This window comes from Hemitrygon akajei, chromosome 14 (assembly GCF_048418815.1).
Source record: "Hemitrygon akajei chromosome 14, sHemAka1.3, whole genome shotgun sequence".
NCBI lineage: Eukaryota > Metazoa > Chordata > Chondrichthyes > Myliobatiformes > Dasyatidae > Hemitrygon > Hemitrygon akajei.
In genome coordinates, this window is record NC_133137.1 from 100,269,151 (window position 1) to 100,295,213 (window position 26,063).

The window sequence follows — 26,063 nt, forward strand, 5'->3', positions numbered from 1 at the left end:
ACTAAACTGTGGAACTCAATATCTAAAACTCTAAGCTTCTAGACTCAGTTGACACTTCTAAACACCAGCTCAAAACCCATTTATTTCACCTTGCTTTTAACTAACATCTTTCTCTTTTATTTTCATGTTTGCTGTTTATCAAACTGTAAAGCACTTTAAACTACATTGCCTGTATAAAAATACTGTATAAAGAAGTTATTATTACTATTATTATTACAGTGAAATGCATTGCTTGTGTTAACAAACAACGTAGCCAAGAAGGTGCTGGGGGCAGCCCACAAGTGCCACCACACATTTCAGCGCCAAATACCATGCCCACAATATTCAGCAACATCAGAACACAACAATGAACAACACAAGCACAAACAATAACAACAGGAAAAAAACAAGACAACAAGGCATCATCTGTAGTGTTGGAAACATGTGAAAACTTAACAGCAGCGTGAAAATTTGACTCAAAGAGAGAATCCAGCATGCTTTGCCTTTATTTCTAATGACATAAAACCCTTTCTCTGTAAGATGTTTGGGTAGTTGCAGCCCACTTCAGCTGAGCACACTTTATTCAGCAGTAAAGTGGCAAATGAAGGCCTAGTGATCACAAAATCACAAGGAAGTCCAAGAGATGGGAACCATCAAATATTCCCGTTCGGGACTACTACACCTGAACTCCATAGTCACGGCCATGGGTACATCAGTAAGCAGCATCGTTTTAAGACTTTAAAAAGATCTATCGATACGGAAAGGTGATGAAGCTCAGATGGCAGACTCAAGTCACGAGGGCAGTTCTCCTTTAAGAAAGTGGAAGCAGGGACACTGCGCTGGTTTACAAGTTCAATTGAGATACACAGGCTTTAGACTTCCACTCCCAGCTATCCTGCTGATGAAGGAACAGTCTCTGCAAAATAAAACTGAAGACCTCAGACCTAGATTGCTGTACCAGAGGGACATCAGGGACTGCTATGTACGTTGCTTCATGGAAACATGGCTAAACCCTGCCATTTAGGATGCAGCACTGCAGCTCGATGGCTTCACCATTCTCTGCAAGGACAGGACAGCTCAGTCTCTTAAAGGCAGAGGAGGTGGCGTATGCTTTATGATTAACTTATCGTGGTGCACAAACATGGCAGGTCTGTTTGAGTCCTGCTCACCTGACTTGGAACACTGAATGGTCAAATGTCATCCAAGTTTCTGCTAAGGGAATTCTCCACCATCATCATACAATCCACCTTAGGCCAATTTCAGGCAGGCAGTGGCGGAGCTGAGGATCATAATCAGCATCATGAAACAGTGCACCCTATCGATGCAGGGGACTTCAACCAGGCCTTGTGGAACCAGAAGAGCCAACTCACATGACCACAGTTATACCACTATCAAGAACACTCACTCTGCCATCACACACCCACACTTTGGAAAGTCCGATAACCTGGTTGTACTTTTACTCCCAGCATACAGGCAGAGACCAAAGATTGCAGCACCAGTGCTGAGAACCAAGAAGGTCTGGTAAAGGGAGGCAGAGGAACACTTACAGGACTGCTTTGAGTTGGTGAACAGGACAGCATTCATCTTTCAATATGAATGAATACGCTGCAGCTGTCAGCGACTTCATCAAAACCTGCGTGGACGAATGTGTGTGCTTTCGAGAACATACAGGACACACACAAACCAAAAGCCGTGGATGAACCAGGAGATTCATACTCTGTTGAGGGCTAGATCTGTGGCATTCAAGACCAGTGATCCAGAACTACACAAGTTATCCAGGTACGACCTATGAAAGGCTACCTTATGTGAAGAAGCAATTCCAGAGACAAAATCAGACGCATGTCTGCTCTGGCGGTGTTTGCAGGCCATTACTTCCTGCAAATTGAAACCTAACATCATGAATGGTAGTAGCACAATGACAAGAAAATCTGCAGAAGCTGGAAATCCAAGCAGCACACTCAGAATGCTGGAGGGACAGCAGGCCAGGTAGAGTGAACAGCTGACATTTCGGGCAGAGACCCGTCATCAGAACTCACCATGAACAGTAATGCTGCTCCACTCCCAGATGAGCTCAATGCTTTTTATGCACACTTTTAAAGGGAGAATAAAATTACATCTACGCAAATCCCTGCATTCGGTGACCCTGTAATCTCTGTCTTGGAGGCCTCCTTACTTAAGTTATTTTTTATATATATACTAATTGTATTTTATATTTTTTATTACAATGTATTGGAATGTACTGTGGCTGCAAAACAACACTTCTTCACAAACGCCAGTGATATTACACCTATGCGTGGCTCATTCTGACCAAAATGCATCCTTTATTTTTTGGGAATCAGAAAGGAGAGGTGGGCACAATAATCGTTGAAGATCCAAGTAATCATTTATTGGCAACATACAACTGCAGTGCTGGATTGTGACAGAAATGCACACTGAGTTTACCCATGCTCTCACTTCAGTTATCTGATTTGGATCATCAGTTTGAAAGGCAAATCTATGTTATGCCTTACCACTGATTTGGTGTCCCTTTACTGTCCAAATGTACTTCAATAGTCGTTCTGTTTTATGGGCGGTGGGTCAGTTAGATGTTGATGGAGCCTGGTGGGACTTGGATTTATAGATCCTGAGGGGAGAATCAGCTTCAGAATAATTGAGCACTGACTTGTTTCATTGCACTGTCCGTTCAAGCTGCTTTCAATGGAGTTGTTTTGTAACAGTCAGTGATTATTTGGTCTTGATTCAAGATATGTGCATGTTCTTCACAATCCTTATATCACACAGGAAATTATCCTGCTTCCAGACTGACACCTCCCATATTCTGATTTCACAGAGAGCACATACCCCATGTGCTTAGGTACCACAGCAATGTGCTGGAGGAACTCAAATGGGTCGAGCAGCATCTGTAGGAGGAAAGGAACTGTCAGTGCTTCGGGTCTGTTCTGTCACATCTGTTCTGAATCAGGTTTTCGGCGCAAAACGCCAGCAATTCTTTCTCCTCACAGGTGCTGCTCGATTGATTGTGTTTGGCCGGCTGATTGTTCATTGTTAGCAAACACGAGGAAATCTGCAGTTGCTGGAAATTCAAACAACAACACACACAAAATGCTGGTGGAACACAGCAGGCCAGGCAGCATCTATAGGGAGAAGCGCTGTCGACGTTTCAGGCCGAGACCCTCAAGGGTTGTTGATTGTTCATTGTACCGGATTCCAGCATCTTCAGTCTCTGGCAGAAAGGGAACTGCTGTAGATAAGGGGCCTGAGGTTGCCATTGGGAGCGTGGCAGTCACTGTAAACATGGCAGGGAGTTGAGGGGGTGGGGGGAAAGCGGGAACTAAAGGTAAGGAATAAGGTTGCTCAGTAGGCCTGCAAAGACCTTCAACAAGGCTCCTCACCTTTCAGTTTGACCCAGGTTTCCTGAGATCTGGTAATTTCTGACAGCGTAGCAGTGCTATGCTCAAGTGGGGTTTGAACTCATGGAGAATTTTATTAGTCATTTGAGTCAAGTTTTCATTGTTCTGTCCTAACTGTTGCTAAAGTGTGGAGGCAGTTCGGAGTCAACCACACGAGTGGATGTGGAGTTACTGGGAAAATGATGGCAGATTTCCTTCCCTGAAGGACAATAGGGAACCAGACAGATTCTGTACTGTAATGTTCCATGTTCTAAAATTTTCCACTTTCAAGGCTTTTTACATCCATGCAGTTCACTCCTTAAACACAAGGTTTCCCAAGGATTAATTTCTTTAGATAAGATAGTAACCAGCACACAGAGAGCATTGGTAATTACTGATACTAGCTCTTCTGAAATTGCCAGCTATATATAATTCCTTGAATTTAAAATTCTCAGCTGCCCTGATGGGATTTGAGCTCCCTGCTAAAGAGGAGGTGCAATCAATAAAGCAGGTGCTTGGCAAATTTCCAATATCTGGAAATGCCCAGTGCTTCTCTGGTCTTCGTAAGAAATGCATAGAGTCAAGCTGGGCAGGAAAGGCATCTTTATTAGTTTTTTTTTCCTTGGGAAAGAGGCGATGGTGAGAAGTCAGACTGAACTAGGTGAAGTGGCACTGAATCTGTTAAAACTGACTTGCTTTAGAGAGGGTGAAGCATCAGCCACATCACGTGGAACTGGAATCACCAATCTGTTAGGAAAGCTTTTCTGAACCATGCGGGTTTTTCTATCAACCTGAGGCTGGTCGAGAAACAGAACCTAACTGGCACGTACACACTGAGGCTCAAAGTTGGTTTGTGGATCTTCCAAAGCCTTTCCACAATTTTCAAGACTCAAGAATGATGGGATACTCTGTACCTATTGGATAGGTCTACATCCAAAAAGCACTAAAGGAATTCAATACATCCAGTGCAAAGCAGCCACTTGATTGGTACTTCATCCTTAAATATTCATTCGCCACACTAAACAGCACAATGGTGCTGGAAATTTGCAAGCTTGCTATCTCCATATCTACTTTAATTATATTGTTATAATAATATATTACTTCTATTATAATTGTTCTTTTTTAATCTAAATTATAAGACTCTCAGAATTATTAATAATGATCTTTACTATGGTTATTCTGTTAATACTTTTGGTTTATACGACCTCGAGGCACTGATCTGATGAAATGATCTGTATGGATGACAAGCGAAGCCAAGTTTTCCACTGTACCTCGGTACACATGACAATACTAAACCAATTTCCCACTCATTTCTGCCAACATCATTGCACCATGGCTACAGTGTGGACCATTTACATAACGCAAGCGCTGTAGTCACTTGCCAACACTATTTTGACAGCTCATCTCAAACAGTTAACTTCTGCTAGCAAGGAGGACAGGGGTAGCAGGCACAGTAAAACTCTGTCGCCAAAGTCCCTGCAGGCTGAGCCTGGTGAGGAAGGCAAATACAATGTTAACATTTATTTCAAGAGGACTAGAATATAAAAGCAAGGATGTGATATTGAGACTTTATAAAACACTGGAGAGGCCTCATTTGTAGCATTGTGAGCAGGTTATCTGAGAAAAGGTGTGCTGAAACTGGAGAGGGTTCAAAAGAAGTGCACAAAAATGATTCCAGGATTGAATGGCATGTCATGTGAAGAGTGTTTGATGGCTCTGGGCCTGTATTCACTAGAATTCAGAAGAATGACGGGTGACCTAATTAAAACTTATCAAATGTTGAAAGACCTTGAATATGGAGAGGATGTTTCCTATGGTGGGAGAGTCTAAAATCAGAGGACATAGCCTCAGAAAAGAGGGGTGCCCTCTGAGAATGAAGATGAGGAGGAATTTCTTTAGCCAGAGAGTGTTGAATCTGTGGAATTGTTTGCCACAGGCAGCTGTGGAAGTCAAGTCTTCATGTATATTTAAGGCAGTGGTTGATAGATTCTTGATTCTTCAGGACATGAACGGGTACATTGAGAAGGCAGGAGACCGGGGCTGAGAGGAAAACTGGATCAGTAATGATGAAATGGTGGAGCAGACTCGATAGGCCAAATGGCTTAACTCTGCTCCTGTATGTAATGGTCTTATCAACAAAGTCACAAACCATCCCAACTTGGAACTGGGCCTAGAATCGTTACTGGGTCTCAGTGGTGGCTAGCAACAATGCTGTGGGAAGAATATCACCAATTCAAGAGCAAGGGTCAAAGGCACTGCAGAAAGGATGAATCATTACTGTAGGAAACATCCTCTTCACATCTACTCTATTAAGACTTTTCAACATGTTATAGATGTCAATGAGTTCTCCACCACCACCCTACCATCCTTCTAATTTCCAGCAAGTAAAAGCCCAGAGCCATCAAATACTCCTCAGATGATATGCCTTTCAGTTCCGGCAACATTCTCGTGAATCCTCTCCAATGTCAGCACATAAGGGGCCCAAAACTGCTCACCATACTACAAGTGAGGCCTTACTATTGCCTCATAAAGCCTAAGCATTACAGCTTTGCTTTTATATTCTAGTCCTCTCGAAATGAATGCAAACATTGCATTTGCCTTCCTCACCACAGACTCACATGTGGTGCTGTGGTTAAATTACTGGATTACTAATCCAGACGCCAAGATTGCAAATCCAAAGATATGCTTTCAGTGAATAAACTAGAATTTAAAAGAAAATTCATGAATAATCATGATGACCGATCTATTGGATTGTTATACATACCCTTGTGGTTCACAAATGTACTGGCCTACAATGGTCTACAGTGCATCTCTAGACCCAACTATGTAATTTTTTTGTGATGCAGCACGGTAACAGGCCTTCCGACCCAATGAGCCTGTGCCACGCAATTACTTCCATGTGATCAATTAGCCAATTAGTCTACTAACCTGTACTCTTTGGAATGCAAGAGGAAGCCTAGACACGTGGAGAAAACCCATGCGTCATGGGAAGAATGTACAAACTCCTTACAGACAGCAGTGGGAATTGAACCCAGTTTGCTGCTGCTGTAAGGTGTTCGCTAACAGCTACACTACTATTCCACCAATGTGGTTGACTCTAAAAAGGCTTAGCATGCGACTCTCTGCAAGGGATGGTCTAAATATTCGTGGTATGCATATTACAAAGAAAAATTAAAAGTGCAGCACAGTTTTCAGCCCGTGTGAAAAAATCTCCTGCAGCTGTAATACAAATGGGATGGGCAAGGCTTTGCCAGTGAGGCTATGGTTAAAAAAATGCTTTCTCCAACTCTACACATACACTGAACTCTGTGATCCAATGACACTCTCTGGTCTACAGGGAAATGCAGTTTGTACTCTAAGACCAAATCTTTTTTTTAACAATTCTTGATCTGGTTATGACAGTAGATTGATTTTAATCAGGTATTTAGATGACTCATAGAGTTCATGTGAATTGTGGATCCTTGTAATCCAACTCCCCATTGTAAACCCGAGTATCTGCAGTGAATTTTACTTGGTTCAGTTTTCATCCCTCCTCCTTCTATGGGCAGGCTCCCAAACCAGCAGGCAAGGGATCTAAAACTCATGAACATCTCTGCATTAACAATAACCTCATTACAGTCTCAATTCAGACACAGGGCCCTTGTGTGTTAATTAGATTTGTCAATCACTGCATCTCTCTGATGAAAGCCCTTGAAAAACAATCGTTCTCTAAGCAGTCAATTTCCTCAGTGACTGCAAAATGCTGCCCTGATCTTAGATGGCAACTGTCTGATGCTCAATATGTTCTGACTTGCCATCCTAAAGATCCCAGATAAACACCACCTGTTGCTGATACTACACCCAAGTGATATTTTTCCAGTTAAAAAATTCAGCAGAGCTCTGTCCAGTGTAACACCGTTGGTTAACAGGCAGTTGTGTCCCTGGCTGATTCTCTTCCAGTGGCCAGGTCCAGGGACAGTTATTACGGCTAAGAATGAATACACCAATGCTTAGAAATAGATATGTCTACAGAAGGTGGTGGACACAGTAGCTTTTCTACTGTGAATGCCTCAAGGAAATGAATCTCAAGGTAGTATGATAATAAATTTACTTTGAATTTTGAACCTCGTTGTGAATGCCACCATCGTTCTTATTGTGCAGGTTCACCACCTCAAAGGACAACAGGTACAGTGGAAACACCATCCCAAAGATCTTCTCTATGTCCCACATTGTCCTACCTTAACATAAACCAGGTCATAGAAACATAGAAAACTTACAGCACTATACAGTCCCTTCGGCCCACAATGCTGTGCCGAACATGTACTTACTTTAGAAATTACCTAGGGTTACACATAGTGCTCTATTTTTCTAAGCTCCATGTACCTTTCCAGGTACCTCAACCTATTCTCATAAGGCACGCTCCCCAATCCAGGCAACATCCTTGTAGATCTCATCTGCACCCTTTCTATAGTTTCTACATCATTCCTGTAGTGAGGTGACCAGAACTGACCACAGTACACCAAGTGGGGTCTGACCAGGGTCCTGTGTAGTTTTAACATTACCTCTCAGTTCTTAAACTCAATCCCATGATTGATGAAGGCCAATGCATTGTAAGTGTTCGTAACCACAGAGTCAAACTGCGCAGCTGCTTTGAGTGTCCTATAGACTCGGACCCCAAGATCCCTCTGATCCTCCACACTGCCAAGAGTCTTACCATTAATACCATATTAAGCCATCATATTTGGCCTACCAAAATGAACCACCTCACACTTATCTGGATTGAACCCCATCTGCCACTTCTCAGCCCAGTTTTGTCCCACTGTAAACTCTAACGGCCCTCCAGACTATCCACAACACCCCCAACCTTTGTGTCATCAGCAAATTTGCTAACCCATTCAGGTCATTTATAAAAATCACAAAGAGAAAGGGTCCCAGAGCAGATCCCTGAGGCACACCACTGATCACCAACCTCCATGCAGAATATGACCCGTCTACAACCACTCTTTGCCTTCTATGGGCAGCCAGTTCTGGATCCACAAAGCAAGGTCCCTTGGATCCCATGTTTCCTTACTTTCTCAACAGGCCTTGCATGGGGTACCTTATCAAATGCCTGGCTGAAATCCATATACACTACATCTACTGCTCTATCTTCATCAATGTGTTTAACCACATCCTCAAAAAATTCAATCAGGCTCATAAGGCACGACCTGCCTTTGACAAAGCCATGCTGACTATTCCTAATCATATTATGCCTCTCCAAATATTCATAAATCCTGCCTCTGAGGATCTTTTCCTTCATCTTACCAACCACTGAGGTAAGTCTCACCAGTCTATAATTTCCTTGGCCATCTCTATTCCCTTTGTTGAATAAGGGAACAACATCTGCAACGCTCCAATCCTCCAGAACCTCTCCTGTTTCCATTGATGATGCAAAGATCATTGACAGAGGCTCAGCAATCTCCTCTCTCACCTCGCACAGTAGTCTGGGGGTACATCTCATCCAGTCCCCGAGATTTATCCAACTTGATACTTTCTAAAAGCTCCAGCACATCCTCTTTCTTAATGTCTATATGCTCAAACTTTTCAATCTGCTGTAAGTCATCCCTACAATCACCAAGATCCTTTTCCTTAGTGAATACTGAAACAAAGTATTCATTAAGTATCTCAGCTATCTCCTCTGGTTCCACACCCACTTTTCTACTGTCACACTTGATAGGCACTATTCTCTCATGTCTTATCCTCTTGCTCCTCACATACTTGTAGAATGCCTTGGGCTTTTCCATAATGCTGCTTGTCAAAGCCTACTCATAACCCTCATAATATAACATACTTATAGCTCTCCTAATTTCATTCTTCCTGCTAGCCTTATAATCTTCTAAATCTCTATCATCACCTCATTTTTGAACCTTTCATAAGCTTTTCTTTTATTCTTAACTAGGTTTTCAACAGTCTTTGTACTCTACAGTTCTTGTAACCTACCATCCTTTCAGTTCCCACATCCAACAATTCTAGTTTAAACTCTCCCCAGTAGCCTTAGCAACCCCCCCGCCAGGATATTGGTCCCCCTCGGATTCAAGTGTAACCTATCTTTTTGTACAGGTCACACCTGCCCCAAAAGAGGTTCCAATGATCCGGAAATCTGAATCCCTGCCCCCTGCTCCAATCCCTCAGCCACTCATTTATCCTCCACCTCATCCTATTCCTATTCTCATTGTTGCCTGACACAGGCAGTAATCCCGAGATCACTACCTCTGAGGTCCTGCTTCTCAACTTCCTTCCTAACTCCCAGTAGTCTGTTTCCAGGACCTCCACCCTTTTCCTACATATATTGTTGGTACCAATATGTACCACGACCTCTGGCTGTTCACCTTCCCACTTCATGGTATTGTGGACATAATCAGAAACATCCCGGACCCTGGCACCTGGGAGGTAAACTACCATCCGTGTTTCTTTCCTGCGTCCACAGAATCACCTGCCTGACCCCTTAGAGTCTTCTATTAATGCTGCCTTCTTCCTTTCCCTACCCTTTTAATACAGGCCTAGACTCTGTGCCAGAGGCACGGCCACTGTTGCTTTTCCCAGTTAGGCCGTCCACCCCCAACAGTACTTAAATAAGAGTAGTTATTAGAGAGTAACAGGGGTAATCTCTAATATCTGACTCTTGCCCTTCCCTCTCCTGACTGTTACCCACTTACCTGTCTCTTGAGGCCCCAGTGTGACTACCTGACCAGACAAAGGTCATCGAGCTTCAGCTCCAGTTCACTAACCAGGTTCCTAAGGAGCTGCAGCTCAACGCACCTGCCACAGATGTAGCCTTCCGGGAGGCTGGGAGTCTCCCGGACTTCCCACATCTGACACCCATCAAACCCTCTCAACATTTTAAACATCTTGACCAAGTCAAGACAAAAGAGGCTGCAGATGCTAGAATCTGAAGCAAACAGACAAACTACTGGATGAACACACTGGGTCACGCAGCATGCCGTGTTTAACCCTACAATTCATTTCCTCACACAGTGCTACCTGATGAGTTCCACCAGTAGCTTACCTACTGATCTTGTCCAACTTCCCCCTCAATGTTCCAGTGCAGATGACCATAAGTTCAATCTTTGGAATTTCTAATATTTTAATGCTATAGGTAATTTTTGTGTCTCCATCAAGGTCAAAGTTATGTTTATTGTTATACACATAAGTACACCTATGCACAAGTGGAATATAAAATCCCATCAAACATGCATCAAAGATTCTGATGAGAAAGTAGAAGAATGGGTTAAATCCGCCATTATCAGACGATGGAGCAGGCTCAATGGACTGAATGGCCTAATTTTGCTCCTAATCTCCTGATGAAGGGTCTCGGCCTTATAGTCTATATAAGACTATATACAAGCATATAGCTTCAGATACACGTTTACAATAAAATAAATATAAATTATAAAAATTGTACAAGAAAAATCACAATAAGAACAAAATAAACAGAAGAAATTCTGCAGGTTCTGGAAATTTTGGGCAATACACATAAAATACAAGAGGAACTCAGAAAGTCAGGCAACATCTATGGTGGGGAATAAACAGTCAGCATTTTGGGCCAAGACCCTTCATCAGGATCAAGTAAGATAAAAGTCCACTGTGGTTCAAAGTGTTCATGGTGCTGCTATGCCAAGGTAGTGATTAGGATTATGCAAGTTGGTTTATAGGGAAGATGTGTTTACCGCCTCTTAGACTAATACATCCTGTTTGAGATTCAGTGTTCAGAGCTGGAAGCAGTACTGCAGATGAGGTCTGACTTATGATTCTTTTTGTTGCAAACGTGGTGTAAATTCTTCTTTTTTTCCCACTGTCCTTGAGATAAAGGCTTGGCCAAATGATCTCTGAACCTGTACCCGTAGTTTTAAATGAACATAATATTCCTACCATTCTATCAATTATCATTAGACATGTTTGTAGAAAACATAAATAGGATGCTTAAACGTTCTAGCAAAAAATGATAAAAGTAGTTTCCTGTCTGAGGATATCCCAAGGGAGGAGCTTCGAATGTTACTTGACCTTGCATGCCTTTAACTAGCAGTCCCTCCCTCACTAATCCATAACTTGTACAAACAAGACAGGCTTTCTCTTTCACCACTAAAGCTTTCCATCCCAGGAAACACCCATGTAAGTCTTTTCTGTACCTTGCCTGGTGCTGTCATTTCATACCTGCAATATAGCCAGCCAAGCTAAAAACACTAAACATGCTGTGGGCTGACAAATCTGGCACAACCTAATGTCCGCCACCTTGCCATTAAAAGTATCACAAGTGCCTTCATAATCACCTTACCTACCTGGTAACATTGAAGTTAAAGACCATTTATTGCCTTCTCTGGCGGTGCTCCCTCACAATTCCATTTGTTACTTTTCTGCCTACTTTACCACCTCCACCATCTGCATTTTTTTGCCTCCAAAACCTCACCTCACCACCTTTTAAAGCCCCATCCATATGATCATTCATGACCTATGTCTGCTCACTCAACAGTTTGGATCACATGCAGACACAAGAGATCACAGAGAGACACACAAAATGCCGGAGGAACTCAGCAGGTCAGGCAACATCTATGAAAAGGAATCAAGAGCTAATATGATCCTGATGCAAGGTCTGTTCCCAAAATGTTCACTGCTCACAAACAAGAGAAAATCTGCAGATGCTGGAAATCTGAGCAACTCACACAAAATGCCGGAGGAACTCAGCAGGCCAGGCAGCATCTATGGAAAAGAGTACAGTTGACGTTTCGGGGCGAAACCGTTCGGCAAGACTGTTAACTGTTTATTCCTTCCCATAGATGCTGCCTGACCTGCTGAGTTCCTTCAGCATTTTGTGTGCATTACTCAACATTTTCAACATCTGAGAATCATTTGCGTTTACAAGAGATTGCATTTGCTGTAATCTAGAGTAAAACAGAATTTTGGAGAAACATAGCCATTCAAGAAGCAACTATGGAGGCAAAGAGATGGTTGATGATACAGGACCACACCCTGAGCAAAACTGCAACAGAGTAATATTCTCCTTTGCATCATCCCTGTTCACTGACACCACTGGCATTTAGGGAAGCAAAGAAGGTTTCTTCATTGTTGTTTCCAAAACAATTTTTTTTTACCAGTAGGGTTGTTAGCCCTGAACCTGGAGAACCAGTGGACAATTCTTAGTCTGGACCCTTTGACCTATTTGGCATGGGTGACCCTGCCGGGAGTCAAAGCACAAGGCCTGACTTCAGCCAACATAGTTCTCTGGGTCATTGAGGCACAGAAGCCTCCAAACCCTATGTCAAGGTTGTGGCCCCCTTGAAGGTCAGTGATAGTTGAGCACAGGTCCACAATCCCTTATCCAAAATCCTTGGGGCCAGTTGCATTTCTAAATTCAGAATTTTTTGGGCTTCAGAATCCCTCCTTATTGGTTTCCGGACCCCCCGCGGATACCAAAAAACATGTATGCTCAAGTCCCTTATTTAACCTGTCTGAGAAATTTTATTTCCAACAAAAACATTCAATAAAACATAAAGATATACAGCTTCAAACGAACCGAATCAAACACATGGTAAATGGCTTGAGTAAATGCAGAACGTCACTGTCACTATAAAACTTCAGTAACTTGTATATGATTTAAAGAAACAGAAAGACAGTGGTAGTTCCGACACCATATTCTTCAGTAAGACGCTGCACAGACACACCACGATCACGCTTCTGCAGTAACTCCACTTTCTGCGTTATTGATAATGATAGATGCTTCCTTCCCTTTTTCTCATTGTTACCCATAGGGGTATCTGTAGCTCTTCTTGACATTTTCACAGTGAAATTAAACACAAAATATCAGCGAACAGCAAATGCACGTGTAACCAGTACGAGCACTGAGCCACAACTGTCGTCTGGCGACCGCTGCTAGTTCTGCCACGTCACACCTGAGTGACGTTAGCTGTTGGCGAAAAAAACTTCGGTTCTTGGAGCTTTTTGGATTTCAGAATTTCGGATAAGGGATTGTGGACCTGTATAAGCGAAAAAGTGAAAAGGGGCTCTCAGAAAGTTTCTCTCAGTTTCATTGGTTTTCAGTCAGAAAAACAGAAACTGTTACACCGGAAAAGATGCTGAAGGAACTCGGTGGGTCAGGCAGCACCTTTTGATCCCCGAAGGTAGATAAGTTTCCTCCATAATCTTATTTGTTGTTCCAAATTCAAGACAGAGATAAAAAGATTGTCACGTGTATATCATAACATTGACCAACGCAGTGCAGGGGCTGTGTTGTAGGCTGTCATAAATGTCGCCATGCCTCTGGTGCCACCAGAGCATTCCCAAACTCAATAACTCTAACCAAATGCATTTAGAATAAGGGAGGAAACTGGAGCACTCAGAGGAAACCCACGTGGTCACGGAGAGAATGTACAAACTCCTTCCAGACAGCGGTGGGAACCGAACCCCAGTCAGCGATATCTGGCACTCTAAAGTGATTCTGCAAACCACTACTCGACCAGCTCGATCTGCTCCAGGATTTGCAGTGTCTTGTAGCTCTGAACAGCAATGACTGACTTGATGGTGCAGTTGAGTGAATGGACTTTCCTCTTGCCCACTTCACACCATCTCCCCGTTTATTGAAGGTCATGTTGGCAATGTGAAACTCCTTCTGACACTAAACCTCAGAAGCTGCAGGACCTCGACAGAAAAGCTCAGTTGATTTTGTTAGTAAAGATTTAAAGATTAAGATAAGCTTGGACGCATGCACATACATACTGCAAAATGCATCAGTCATTTCATTGAGGATGCGCGGGGGCAGCCTGTAAGTCTGGCACCAACATAACACGCCCACAACTTACTAACCCTAACCCTGACCGTACGTCTTTGTAATTCGGGAGGAATGCAGGGTACCCGGAGCAAATACACGCGGTTGGGGTGTGGGGGGAGGAGTACGTACAAGCTCTTTACAGACGATGGAGGGAAGCGAACCCTATCGGTGGTCGCTGGTGCTATAAAAAGATTGCTCTAACCACTGTATTATTGTGCCACCCCTACCACACTAAAAGTGATAGCTGCAAGGCCAGTAAATTGGACTTAAGAAACCGACCAGACATGATCTAACCGAGTGGTAGTACAGGATTAAAGGGCTGAATGGCCTCCTCCACTGCTCCAGGAGTCAGTATAGTAAGTGGTTATTTTGGCACTCACAAGAACACAAAAGAACAGAAGGAGCTCTGCAGCCTGAATTAACTTGCACTTACATCAAGTTCTTATCCTGCGAGAGAGTCACTGGGTTGCCATTTTGGCAGTCTTCATCAGTAACTGAGGCTCAGACGGCAAATCTCTTTGAATGTTAAGGCTCAGTCACTGCGATACTGTTTATTTATTGTTACATTTGCCAATTGAGACTGCTGGCAGCTCACAGCCTTGGTTGAACGTAGTGCTGTTGGCCAGTCTCCCTATGCGACACGACCAGCAGCTTTCTCTGCAGCTATCAACGTGCCGTGACAAAAGAAAACAAAGTGACTAAGAACCAAACTATACATAGAACACAGTGCAATAAGGACAGCGCTTTAAGCCCAAAGCTCGGATTTTAGTCTAGCCCAATTTTATGGCATGAGCCATACATACTGTTCAGCTTGGTTATAGTACAGGATAAGATCGTTCAACCCACTGAGTTCACGGTGGCTTTTATTGAAGGAAGGATTGTTTGTGGATTAAGTTCCTAAATGTTTAACTCCAATGCATCAGAACTCCATCCGGTATAGTAAATTTGGCAGAGGTGAACTTGGCTCACTCCTCGTCTCATACCCCAGAGTCAGGAGTGAATACGGCTGAGATGGGCATGAGACAGATGGCAACCTCAAACATGCTCTAATGGGTGGGTTAATTATGCTCTCCTTAAGACTATTTTAAGAACAAGAGAATGGATTTCAACTCCCACTCCAGAATCTCGGATCAAATTGAGACTGGCCTTCCAGTGAAATACAAAGAGAGCAGCTTTGAGGTAAAACCTTAACAAATTCCTGTAACAGCTTGTACAAGACGCCCCAACACCCCGGACATGCCCTGTCCAATGTTCAAAGTAAATTTATTATCAAAGTACATCTATGTCACTAAATACAACCTTGAGATTCATTTTTTGCAGGCATACCCAATAAATCCATAATAGGATAAAAACCCAAATAGAATAAATGAAAGACTGCACCTTATTATTTCTTTTTTTTGTATTTCAGTTTGTTGTGTTTTACACACTGGTCGAACACCCAAGTTGACGCAGTCTTAATGGTAGCAGGACCCTGAAGACACACACTCAACATTTTAGGAACAGATTCTATCTTTCCGTCATCAGATTTCCGAGCAGATGATGAAGTCACGAACATTACCTCTCTGCCTATCTGTGTTTTCCAACTAATTTTTAAAAACTGGGATGGAGCGAGGAGTGCTCCCTTCTGGCCCTTTGAGCCCTGCCACCCAGCAATCCCTCAATTTAATCCTAGCTCAATCACAGGACAATTTACAATGACCAATTAACCTACCAAGCGGTAGGTCTATGGACTATAGGAGGAAACCAGAGCACCTGGAGGAAACCCACTCGGTCATGGGGAGAACGAACAAACTGCTTACAGGCAGCAACGGGAATTGAACCCTGGTTGCCTGTACTGTAAAGCGTTTTGCTAACCATTACACCACTGTGCCATTGGGGGAGGGGGTTGGGGGAGGGGTGTGTGTGTGTGTGTGTGTGTGTGTGTGTGTGTGTGTGTGTGTGTGTGTGTGTGTGTGTGTGTGTGTGTGTGTGTGTGTGTGTGTGTGTGTGTGTGTGTGTGCGCGACTGCATGCGCACGCTCTGTTGGTGGGGAGATGGGTTTCTTTCACTGTTGTTGCTTGTACGTTGGCTGCACGTCATTATGTATTGAACATTGTGGACATGCTATGTCGGTACTGGAATGTATAGTGTCCCTAGCACATCTTCAGATTGTGTTGGTTGTTAATGCAAATTATGTATTTAATTATAAGATTTGATGTACATGTGATTAATAAAAAAATTTAATAAATCTAAAAATCTAAAATCTAATCTTGTCCCTTGCTCTTTAGTCCTTAACTTTCTCCAAACTCTATTTTCAAACCTTGGTGTTATATCCCTGATCTAATAAAAACATGTATCATAAACACGTTGTTTGTCAGTCTTTGACTGTGTGTAGCTTTTAACTCTATTGTATTTATTTGTTCTACTAGAAATGCTTGCAAGAAAATGAATCTCAAGATAGTGTATGGTGACATATATGCATTTTGAAGCTTGAACTTTGAGAATATCCATTGATCTAGTGGCTCCTCAGGAGGAAAGCAGGTGCAGGGAAATGGAAAGGAAGAATAAAATGTTGTCTCAATCTTATTTCCTGTTCCCTTTTACGGTTTCTGGCAGCTGTGTAGGGTTCGGGGGTGGAGGAGGGAAGAAAGTTTGAAAATATCCTTACCTCCGACACATTGACACGGCCTTCCTGGAAAGAGCACGTCCTCGGGTCATGCGTGCACACGTGTCGATATTTACACCAGTGACACTTATAGGGACTATTCACACACGACAGGCACCTGCTTACACAGAACACAGAATCAGATTGTGCATCACAAGCCATTGCAAAACCTTTGTGTATTTTAATTCAGACTGTCAAAATCTGTCTACTCCAACAAAATCCTTTGAATTGCCACGGTTCAAAAACGTTACAGCTATTCACAAGTAACTGGAATCCAATCACGTAATCAATGGATACAAGCTCGGATCAATTCTTCCTCCTTCGAGTGATCAGAAAGTAAGATAGATGCAGAATAACTATTGCTTCCACTGAGTGCCAGGTGTCAATAATGTCAAGTCCTTGACAAAAGGTCATGAGGGAAGGTCAGCAGATGAGGCTCCAATAGAAAACCAGCCACCATGATGGAAGAAAAACAGTAAAAGATAACAGCTTAGTGAATTGTGTGCACAAGCGTACAGCTTGCATTTATCGAGAATATTTTATGTTATCATACATTGAAACAAGAGGGATAATAAAATCTGACCCTGAGCCATTGAACAAAATATTAAGACGGATAAACAACAAAGGATTGGCCAAAGAGTCAAGATTTAAGCTGTATTTAAAGGAGAAGAAAACTGCAAGGAAGTCTAGAGAAGCAATTCCAGATCTCTGGAGTTTAACAATTAAAGGCACGGCCACCACATGAAAAAAAATGGAAACACAAGAAGTCAAATTTGGAAGAGCAGAGATCTGTTCAGGCTGGCGACATGGAAGCAGGAGATGAATGCCAAACTTTTCACATTTATACCCTAAATCACCCTACAATTTGGAAGGATAAGCTAAAATTAGATGTATCAGTATAACAGGTGATTAAAGATAACTAGAGAGGCCTGGAGAAGAGTTGGCCGAAGTTAATTGGAAGGGTAATTAGCAGGGTTGTCTCAGTCGGTAACGTTGACTCTTTATTCATTTTCATTGATGGTGCCTGACCTGAAGCAACATGCACAAATGCTGAGTTCCTCCAACATTTTGTGTGTGTTGCTTCACATTTCTATCCCATCATTTCAAACATGGACTAGAGTGGGCACAAGAGGAATCTTCCATCAACATCACAAACACAAGAAAATCTGCAGATGTTGGAAATCCAGAACAACACACACAAAATGCTGGAGGAACTCAGCAGGCCAGGCAGCATCTATGGAAAAGAGCAAATATTTGACATTTCGCATTGAGACCCTTCATCAGGACTGGGAAGGAAGTGAAGTTAAAGTAAGGGGGAGGGGAGGAAGAAGGTGAAGGTGGTAGGTGATAGGTGAAGCTGGGAGTGGAAGGGGTGAAGTAAAGAGCTGGGAAGTTGATTGGTGAAAGTGATAAAGTGCTGGAGGAGGGGGAATCTGACAAGAGTGGGTAAAAGACCATGGAAGAAAGAGGAGGAGGAGGAGGAGAACCAGCATGCTGATTCCATCAGCATGTTTCATCCATTTGTGAACAACCCAATTTAATTAAGGCTGAAATTCCACAGGGACTCCTGTAACTTGCTGCTAACATCATCATTATGGAGGAGAGGGGTGATGGGACGAGTGAAATCAATTAGCAAATAATCTGAGGAACTTCAGCAAATGATCTGAGGAACTTTGGCATGCTTAGCAGAATTGATGGCACTAATTGCAGTTTATTTAGGCAATCTATTATTCAGAATCTTACAGACAAACACAATCATGTTGCACTAATAATTAATAATTTACTGCACCATTATTAATGATCAACAATAAAAATTATTTCTATGCTGTATTTTCTATAACGTATTGTCTAGTCATTTGGAGTTAAAGTGCAGAATAGCCCTTCCTGCCCTTTGAACCACTCTGCATAACAAACCCCAACAACCCCCCATTTAACCTGAACCTAATCACAGGATAATTTACAATGACCATTAACCCAGTACGTCTTTGGACTGTGGACTGAGTGAGTTATACAGTATGTACTGTGTTGTGTACCTTGGTCGAGAGGAGTATTGTTCCATTTGGCGGTATACATGAACGACAATAAACTTTAACTTGAGAAAGCCTTGCAGACTGACCAACAGCAATGTCCATCCATGAACACTGGCATCTTTACAGCAATTGAAAGTTTGGTTAGGTCTTGTGGAGAAGACAAAGTGTGAACAAGCAGTTTAAAATCAATAAGGTTATGAGAGGGCGAAAAAGGAGAGAACAGTTACTGAAGAGTCAACAACGATGGGAAAGGGAGCACACCATAAACAAAGATCTTTATTTACCCAAGTTATGATTTTTAAAGCCTGGACTGAAAAGCTGGAAACAAATCAGATCACAGCTTTCAGTAGGAAATTGGATAAATATTTGAAGAAGGAAAAAAATTGCAAAGATGTGGAGAAAGATCCTGGAAGGAGAATTAACTGAACAGCTCATTAAAAAGCCGCTAAAGATCCAAATGCCCACCTGACATCTACAGACAGAGGGATTCAGGGTTGCTGCAGCCCACAATTATCTGGTGCAAGTGCCCCATCTGGAACTTAGAGCCACAGCTAAAGACTCAAGTGGGTGAGAGCGTCTGGAGAGGGAATTTGAATATGACCACCAGACAGTTTGGCATGAATGTCACCTCAAAGCCAATGACTCATTCCTGGTCTAGAATGTGAAAGGAAGGATAGACATTCAGCTGTAAGCCAGCCTTCATTTCAATTTTTGTTAAGGTATTAAACTGGGAAGTGTAAGAGCAGCTATTTTATCCCAGGTTATATATTATCCCTAAGATAAGAAAGTTGGAGGCTAACTAGAAGGAATATGAGATGTAGTTGCTCCACACTGAGAGTGGCCTCATCCTGTCAAATGAAGAGGTCATGAACTGGCATGTCAGAACAGGAATGGGAATAGGAATTAAAATAGCTCGCCACTGGGAAATGCCACTTTTGGCAGATAGAGTGGAAGTGCTCGACAAAGTGGTCTCCTGCTTTACAACGGGTCTTACCAATATAGAGGAGGCCACAAAGGGAGCACCAGATACAACAGACAACCCCAATAGATTTGCAGGTGAAGTGTTGCCTCACCTGGAAAGACTGCTTGGGGCACTGTAAGGTACGAAGTAAATGGGCAGCAGTAACATTTCTGTCACTTGGAGGGATACATGCCAGGAGGGAGATTAGTAGGGAGGGACAAGTGGACAAAGGAACCATGGAAGGAGAGGTCCCTACAGAAAGTGGAGGGGGGGTGGGGGATGTCTAAAGATGTGCTTCATGGTAGGACCTAGTTGAAGATGAAAGAAGTTGCAGAGATTGATTTGTTGGATGCAGAGGGTCTTGGGGTGCTAGGTGAGGACAACAGGAACTCTATCCCTGTTCAGGCGGCAGGAAGGGAAACCCCATTTTTTGAAGAAGGAGGACATCCTGATGTCCTGGAAAGGAAAGCCTCATCCTGGGAACAGATGCATTGGAGACAAAAAAACTGAGAAAAGGAGTCAGGGTGGAAGAGGTATAATCAAGATAAACTTGTACCTAAATGCCATGGTTCAAGACCGTCCCACTAGTGAAAACATCTCAATATCTACCTCGTAAAGCCTCCTTAGAGTCTTACACATTTGAATAAGGTTGGACTTATTCTTCTAAGCTCCATGGAATATAGACCCAAGCTACTGGGAGGACAACGGTCTCATCCCACTATCCTGGTAGGAATAACCTCTCATCCTAATCTCTTGGTAGAACAACCCATTCATTCCAGCAATCAGAGGTACAATCAGACTAACTTACGAGTGATGAACACTGCAATTGTAGAAGACAAAGCTGGTGCTGGCAAAAGTCATGCCTGTCTCCTTGGACTTCAGCCGGAGTTGGACCACTTGATGATCTCCTGCCACAAAGAAACATAAGATTTAGCAATCAGTCCAGCCAACATTGAGCAAAGGCAGCCCTTTCTGTATATTGCTCCCTTCCTTGTAGAGAGAGATCTATGTTTTTTGAAAGGCCTTGCTTGGAATTTTATAACCTTTATTGGTTGCTCAGTTTGAGGATATTTGTGATATATTGGGCATTATTGATTAGTTAGAACAACAGATAATTTCAGTCTCAATAAATTGTAATTACATCAAAGGCAGCAACAGTAACACAAGCATATTCACATTAGCATTAAAAATTCCATCTATTGTCCAATTTCCCAAATGAGTGATCAACCATAAAAATATTCTGCAGATGTTGTGATTCAAAAACACTGCTCTGCAGGCAGGCAGCGCCGGTGGAGAAAGAAACTGAAGCCTGTTTTAGGTTGCACAGAAGAGATGAGGTGGGGCAGCGTCAGTGGTGAAAAGAACTAAGGCAATGCCAGGGACACGGTTACACCAAGACGGGGCAAAGTCGAAAGTGAGGAAGACTATCAAAGCTTGCAGCGGGATCTAGATCAGCTAAGAAAATGGGTTGAAAAATGACAGATGGAAATTAATTCAGACAAGTGTGAGGTGTTGCACTTTGGGAGGACCAACCAGGGTAGGTCTTACATAGTGAGCGGTAGGATACTGAGGCACGCTCTTGGCTGGACAACCCCCTCATCTCACTTACTTAGTAGGATATTTATTTTCCACAGGTTCTTTAATGGTGAAATGAAATATCAATGGTCATTATATAAATCTGAGGATTGGGAATCAGATTCTGTGCTTTTGGTAACAATTTCTGGTATGATCTGGATGACTGGGGACATAACAAGTCCCAAATCCCTACAGCGAGGGCTCACTCTGTCACTCAGCAAGCCCTCAATCTCATGTGGACACTGCAAGAAAAATGACAAAAAAGCAGTTTCTGCAGAGAACTGGGGGCGGCAGCACTGACGTGGCCGCACGCCAGGCCGAGCAGACTGCTTTCAGCTCCTGGAAGGGCTCAGCGGCTGAATGTTGGTGGGAGACTTGGAGATAGTGCACCATCGACAGCAGCCTGGTGCTTCCTGGAGTCCAGCCACAGTTCCTCTGCTCTCTGATTGCCTCATCTATCAAAGTGTCTGTTTTAGGGAAATTACTGAAGAAGTGCCAACGTTGTGGTGCCAAGTGTTATCCAGGAGCCTCTGCTGATCTTTCTCTCATTTTTGCTTTAAATCAGCCACACTTTTTGCAGCCGTCTCTGAACAGTTCCACTCCTCTCCAATTCATACCTTTGTGTCTGTCTTTGGATTTTATCTCCTAATTTTATACCATCCCTTTTATAAACACAATCCAACTTGTCCTCTTGTGTGACTCTAATCTCACAATTCTGAAATCACTGAACCTGATACAGCAAAACTAGGAAGCACAGTAATTGGCTCTGTCCTTATACTACACAGGCCACATAATTATCCTGATTGCTATAATGAGCCGCCTTGATTAGAGAGCATTAGTTATAAGGAGAGGGTGGACAAACTTGAGCTGTTTCCTCTGGAGCGTCACAGACCTGATGGAAATATGAAAAATTATGAGAGCCACAGATAGGATAGAATTGGACTGGACTGTAGAATTGTTAGTTTTCTTATAATTCAACTTTCTTATGCTTGTTTGTATTTCTATACCATCACAAATAGATGTGTAATTGTTCAGTGAGTTTTTCAGTGGTTACAGTTGCCTCTGTATTTTTCTGGAAACTTCTTGGGTGGGTGTCACATGACTTGAATCTGGCTATCTGATTGGTTATCAATGGAATTTCTGTTTCTCTCTCGTCTGGTTTGAGAAAACCACACTACTTTTTCGTCTTTTTCTTTCCTTTGTCTCTCTTGAAGATTCTTCTTTGCTCTTGTAACACTTAATAAAACAATCATAAGCAATACATTTTATGCCTCGTTCTTGTCTTCCAAAGAACCTTTGGATTACAAAAACACCAAGATCCAACAATACATTGTTAGAGGCTTTCTCCCACGAGAGAACTGTCAAATACCAGAGGGCCTACATTTATGATGAGAGGTAGAAAGTTCAAAGGAGATGTGTGGATAAGATTTTTTTAACACAGAGTTCTATGTGCTTGCAACACACCATCAGGGGTGGTGGTGGGAGCAGACCTGATACTGATGTTTAAGAGGCATTTCGGTAGAACCACAAGCAGGCAGGCAATGGAAGAGTCGGGACCATGTGCAGGCACACAGGTTTAGTTTAACTTGCTGTTGTAGTTGTCAAAGCCAACAATGACCGAGGTCTGTGTTCCTGTGCAGTATTTTTCTATGTATTTGACAATGTATATTAGTCCCCATAATATTGTAAAGCTCCTCATTGTGGCATCATTCTTCAAAATTTGATGAGTGTTATACGTTAATAGTAGGACAGGTGGTCCAGAGACTGGTCAAAGACTTGAGCGATCAGGAGCATCTGGAAGCATTGGAGAGACTCAAACATACAACAGTATAGTACAGTATGGGACCTCTGGGCCACAATGTTGTGCCGAGCAACATAAATCTAATCGAAAACTTCCCTCTTACACAGCCCATAACCCCCCATATTCCTTACACCCATGTGACTTCCCAAGAGCCTTCTAGATGTCCCGATTATATCAGCCAAGGACAGGGCTTGGATACATGGTAGAACAAAATCCACAAATGCAGTGATCATGATCAAATCAATATTTTCAGTATTTCCTTCTTTCTCCAGTTGGTATAAATTCTAAATGGGATGACAATCTATCATGCCAATTAACTAGGTTAGATTAGAGCAAGGTTCCTAGCCTGGAGTCTACGGACCCCTTGGATAATGGTAGGCGTCCATAACATAAAAAAGGATGGCAAGCCCTGGATTAGAACAACAAACAGGAAACTGGAGGGACTCAGAAGGTCAGACAGCATCAGTGGAGGGAAATGGACAGTCGACGTTTCAGGTCAAGACCCTTCATCTGGACTAATCCATTAGTTAAGTTAGAGCCCGGTTTTGATTCTCACCAGTCATCATGGCTTAAGGACTCAGAGTTTACAACAAATAAACAAGACCTTCAGCCGACCAGATCTGTGATGGTCGTCAAGCACCCAGTTATACAAATGATATTTATTCTTCCCATATTCCTATCACCTCCCACCCCCAGATTTTATTACAAGATATTAGTTATTTTCATTCCTGCCAGCAATTATTCATAACTCATGTATCCCATCATGTCCATCCATACACAACAGCTGGGACCAGAAACTTGTTAATCAATACTGATTCTTCCTCATTGCCGGGTTATTCAGCATGGCTTAAGCAAGGACCCCTGTGAAAAGATTGTTGGCCTGAGAAACAATGACAGATAGACTGAGGCTTTAAAAGGCATTGGTCAGACGGTACTTGAAGTCTTATGAGCAGCTTTGGGCCCCTTATCTAAGAAAAGATGTCATGACATTAGAGAGCACTCAGAGGAGGTTCACAAAAATGATCCAGGAACAAAGGGGTTAATGTCTGAGGAGTGTTTGATGGCTCTGGGCCTGTACTCGCTGGAATTTAGAAGAATGAGGGGGGCATCTCATTGAAACCCACTGAATATTGAAAGACCTAGATACAGTGGACACGGACAGTATGTCTCCTATCGAGGACAAATCTAGGACTAGGGGATACAGCCTTAGAATAGGACATCTCTTTAGAACAAAGATGAGGAAAAGTTGTTTTAGCCAGAGGGTGGTGAATCTGTGGAATTAATTACCACAGTCAGCTGTGGAGGCCAAGTCATTGGGTACATTTAAAGCCGAGCTTGATAGATTCTTCCTTAGTAAGGGCATCAAAGGTTGCAAGGAGAAGGCAGGAATGTAGAGTTGAGAGAGATAATAAATCAGCCATGACGGAATGGCAGAATGTAAGTAAGACATATGATCTTACCAACAAGTATGGTCAAAAGAGGAAGGTATGGTGAAGGCTCACGGAGAGGAGCATCTCAGTACATGGGTTTAGAGACCACAGCTACTGGCAAGAGAGGTAATGGAGTCATACACTCAGAATTCCAGAAGCTGTTTAACGCAGGAGTGGAAGAGCCAGCACAGTGAATCTGGGGATGGTGTTCAGATGTCACTGGGAAAAGGAAAATGCTACTTATCAATTTGAGGTTATCCAACCAGAACAAAATTTGTTCCATTTACCACAATTTCTGTAAAGGGAGAGTGAGGTTGGGGGTAGGGGGAGGAAGGGTGAGGAAAAATCTGTTGAAAATGCACCACTGTGCAATGCCAACTATTACCTCAAAGCTTCCAATTACACTCAGTGCCCACTACATACCTCCTGTAAGTGGCCACTGAGTGTATGCTTGTGGTCTTCTGCTGCTGTAGCCCATCCACGTCCAGTTTCAACATGCTTTGCATTCAGAGATGCTCTTCTACACACCGCTGATGTAACACATGGTTATTTTAGTTATTGTCACCTTCTAGTCAGCTTGAACCAATCTGGCCATTCTCCTCTGAACTCTCTTGTTAACAAGGCACTTTTGCCCACTTTCGCCCACAGAACAGTCACTTACTGCATGTTTTTTATTTCTCACACCATTCTCTGTAAACTCTAAAGACTATTGTGTGTGGAAATCCCAGAAGATTAGCAGTTTCTGAGACACTTAAACCACCCCATCTGGCACCAACAATTATTCCACAGTCAAGGTCACTTAAATCACATTTCCACCCCATTCTGATGTTAGGTTGGAACCTCTTGCAACTCACACAAAATGCAGGAGGAACTCAGCACACCAGGCAGCATCTGTGGAAAAGAATACAGATGATGTTTTGGGCCAAGACACTTCATCAGGACAACTGACCTTTCATCAACTTAGCTAAACATCGATTGTACTCTTCTCCATAGATGCTGCCTGACTTGCTGAGTTCCTCCAGCACTTTGTATATGCTGCTTGGATTTACAGCATCTGCAGATTTTCTTGTGTTTGTAACTGAGCCTCTTCACCATGCCTACACGTTTTTATGCATTGAGTTGCTGCCACATGATTGGCAGATTAGATATTTGCATTACCGAGCAGGTGTAAAGATGTACCTATTAAAGTGGTCACTGGAGTATATAATATCAACAAGTTGTTCTTGTGGTCTGTGGCTACAGCACTCAATCAGGTTGCTGGCTCCTCATTCACAATGTGGCACTTGGCACTTCCAAAAAAACCCCACTTCTTTTAAAACTAAAATACTTTGAGATATCCTGAGGTCACAAGGGACACTGGAGAAATACAAGTCACCCTTTATTCTTTAGCAGAGATGATAATTGACAGCAAACTGACTATCAAAAAAAAAGCAGTCACTAAAAGAAATTATTCAACTGGTAATGGAAAAGCGATTGC

At 42.7% G+C, this 26,063-nt stretch overlaps 1 protein-coding gene across 11 annotated transcripts in view; it reads right to left on the minus strand.

Moving 5' to 3' along the window:
- Positions 1–26,063, minus strand: part of plxna4 (plexin A4) — a 712,781-nt gene that overhangs the window by 172,013 nt on the left and 514,705 nt on the right. For 10 of the 11 annotated variants that reach the window (XM_073066781.1, XM_073066783.1, XM_073066775.1 and 7 more), the window contains exons 8-9: positions 20,589–20,688; positions 16,793–16,907 (exon numbers count right to left, since the gene is read on the minus strand). In XM_073066781.1, the coding sequence (XP_072922882.1) occupies positions 16,793–16,907; positions 20,589–20,688 (215 nt within the window). Of the gene's footprint in view, positions 1–13,107; positions 13,355–16,792; positions 16,908–20,588; positions 20,689–26,063 lie in introns of those variants that run through there. The other variant, XM_073066786.1, reaches the window with a different exon arrangement.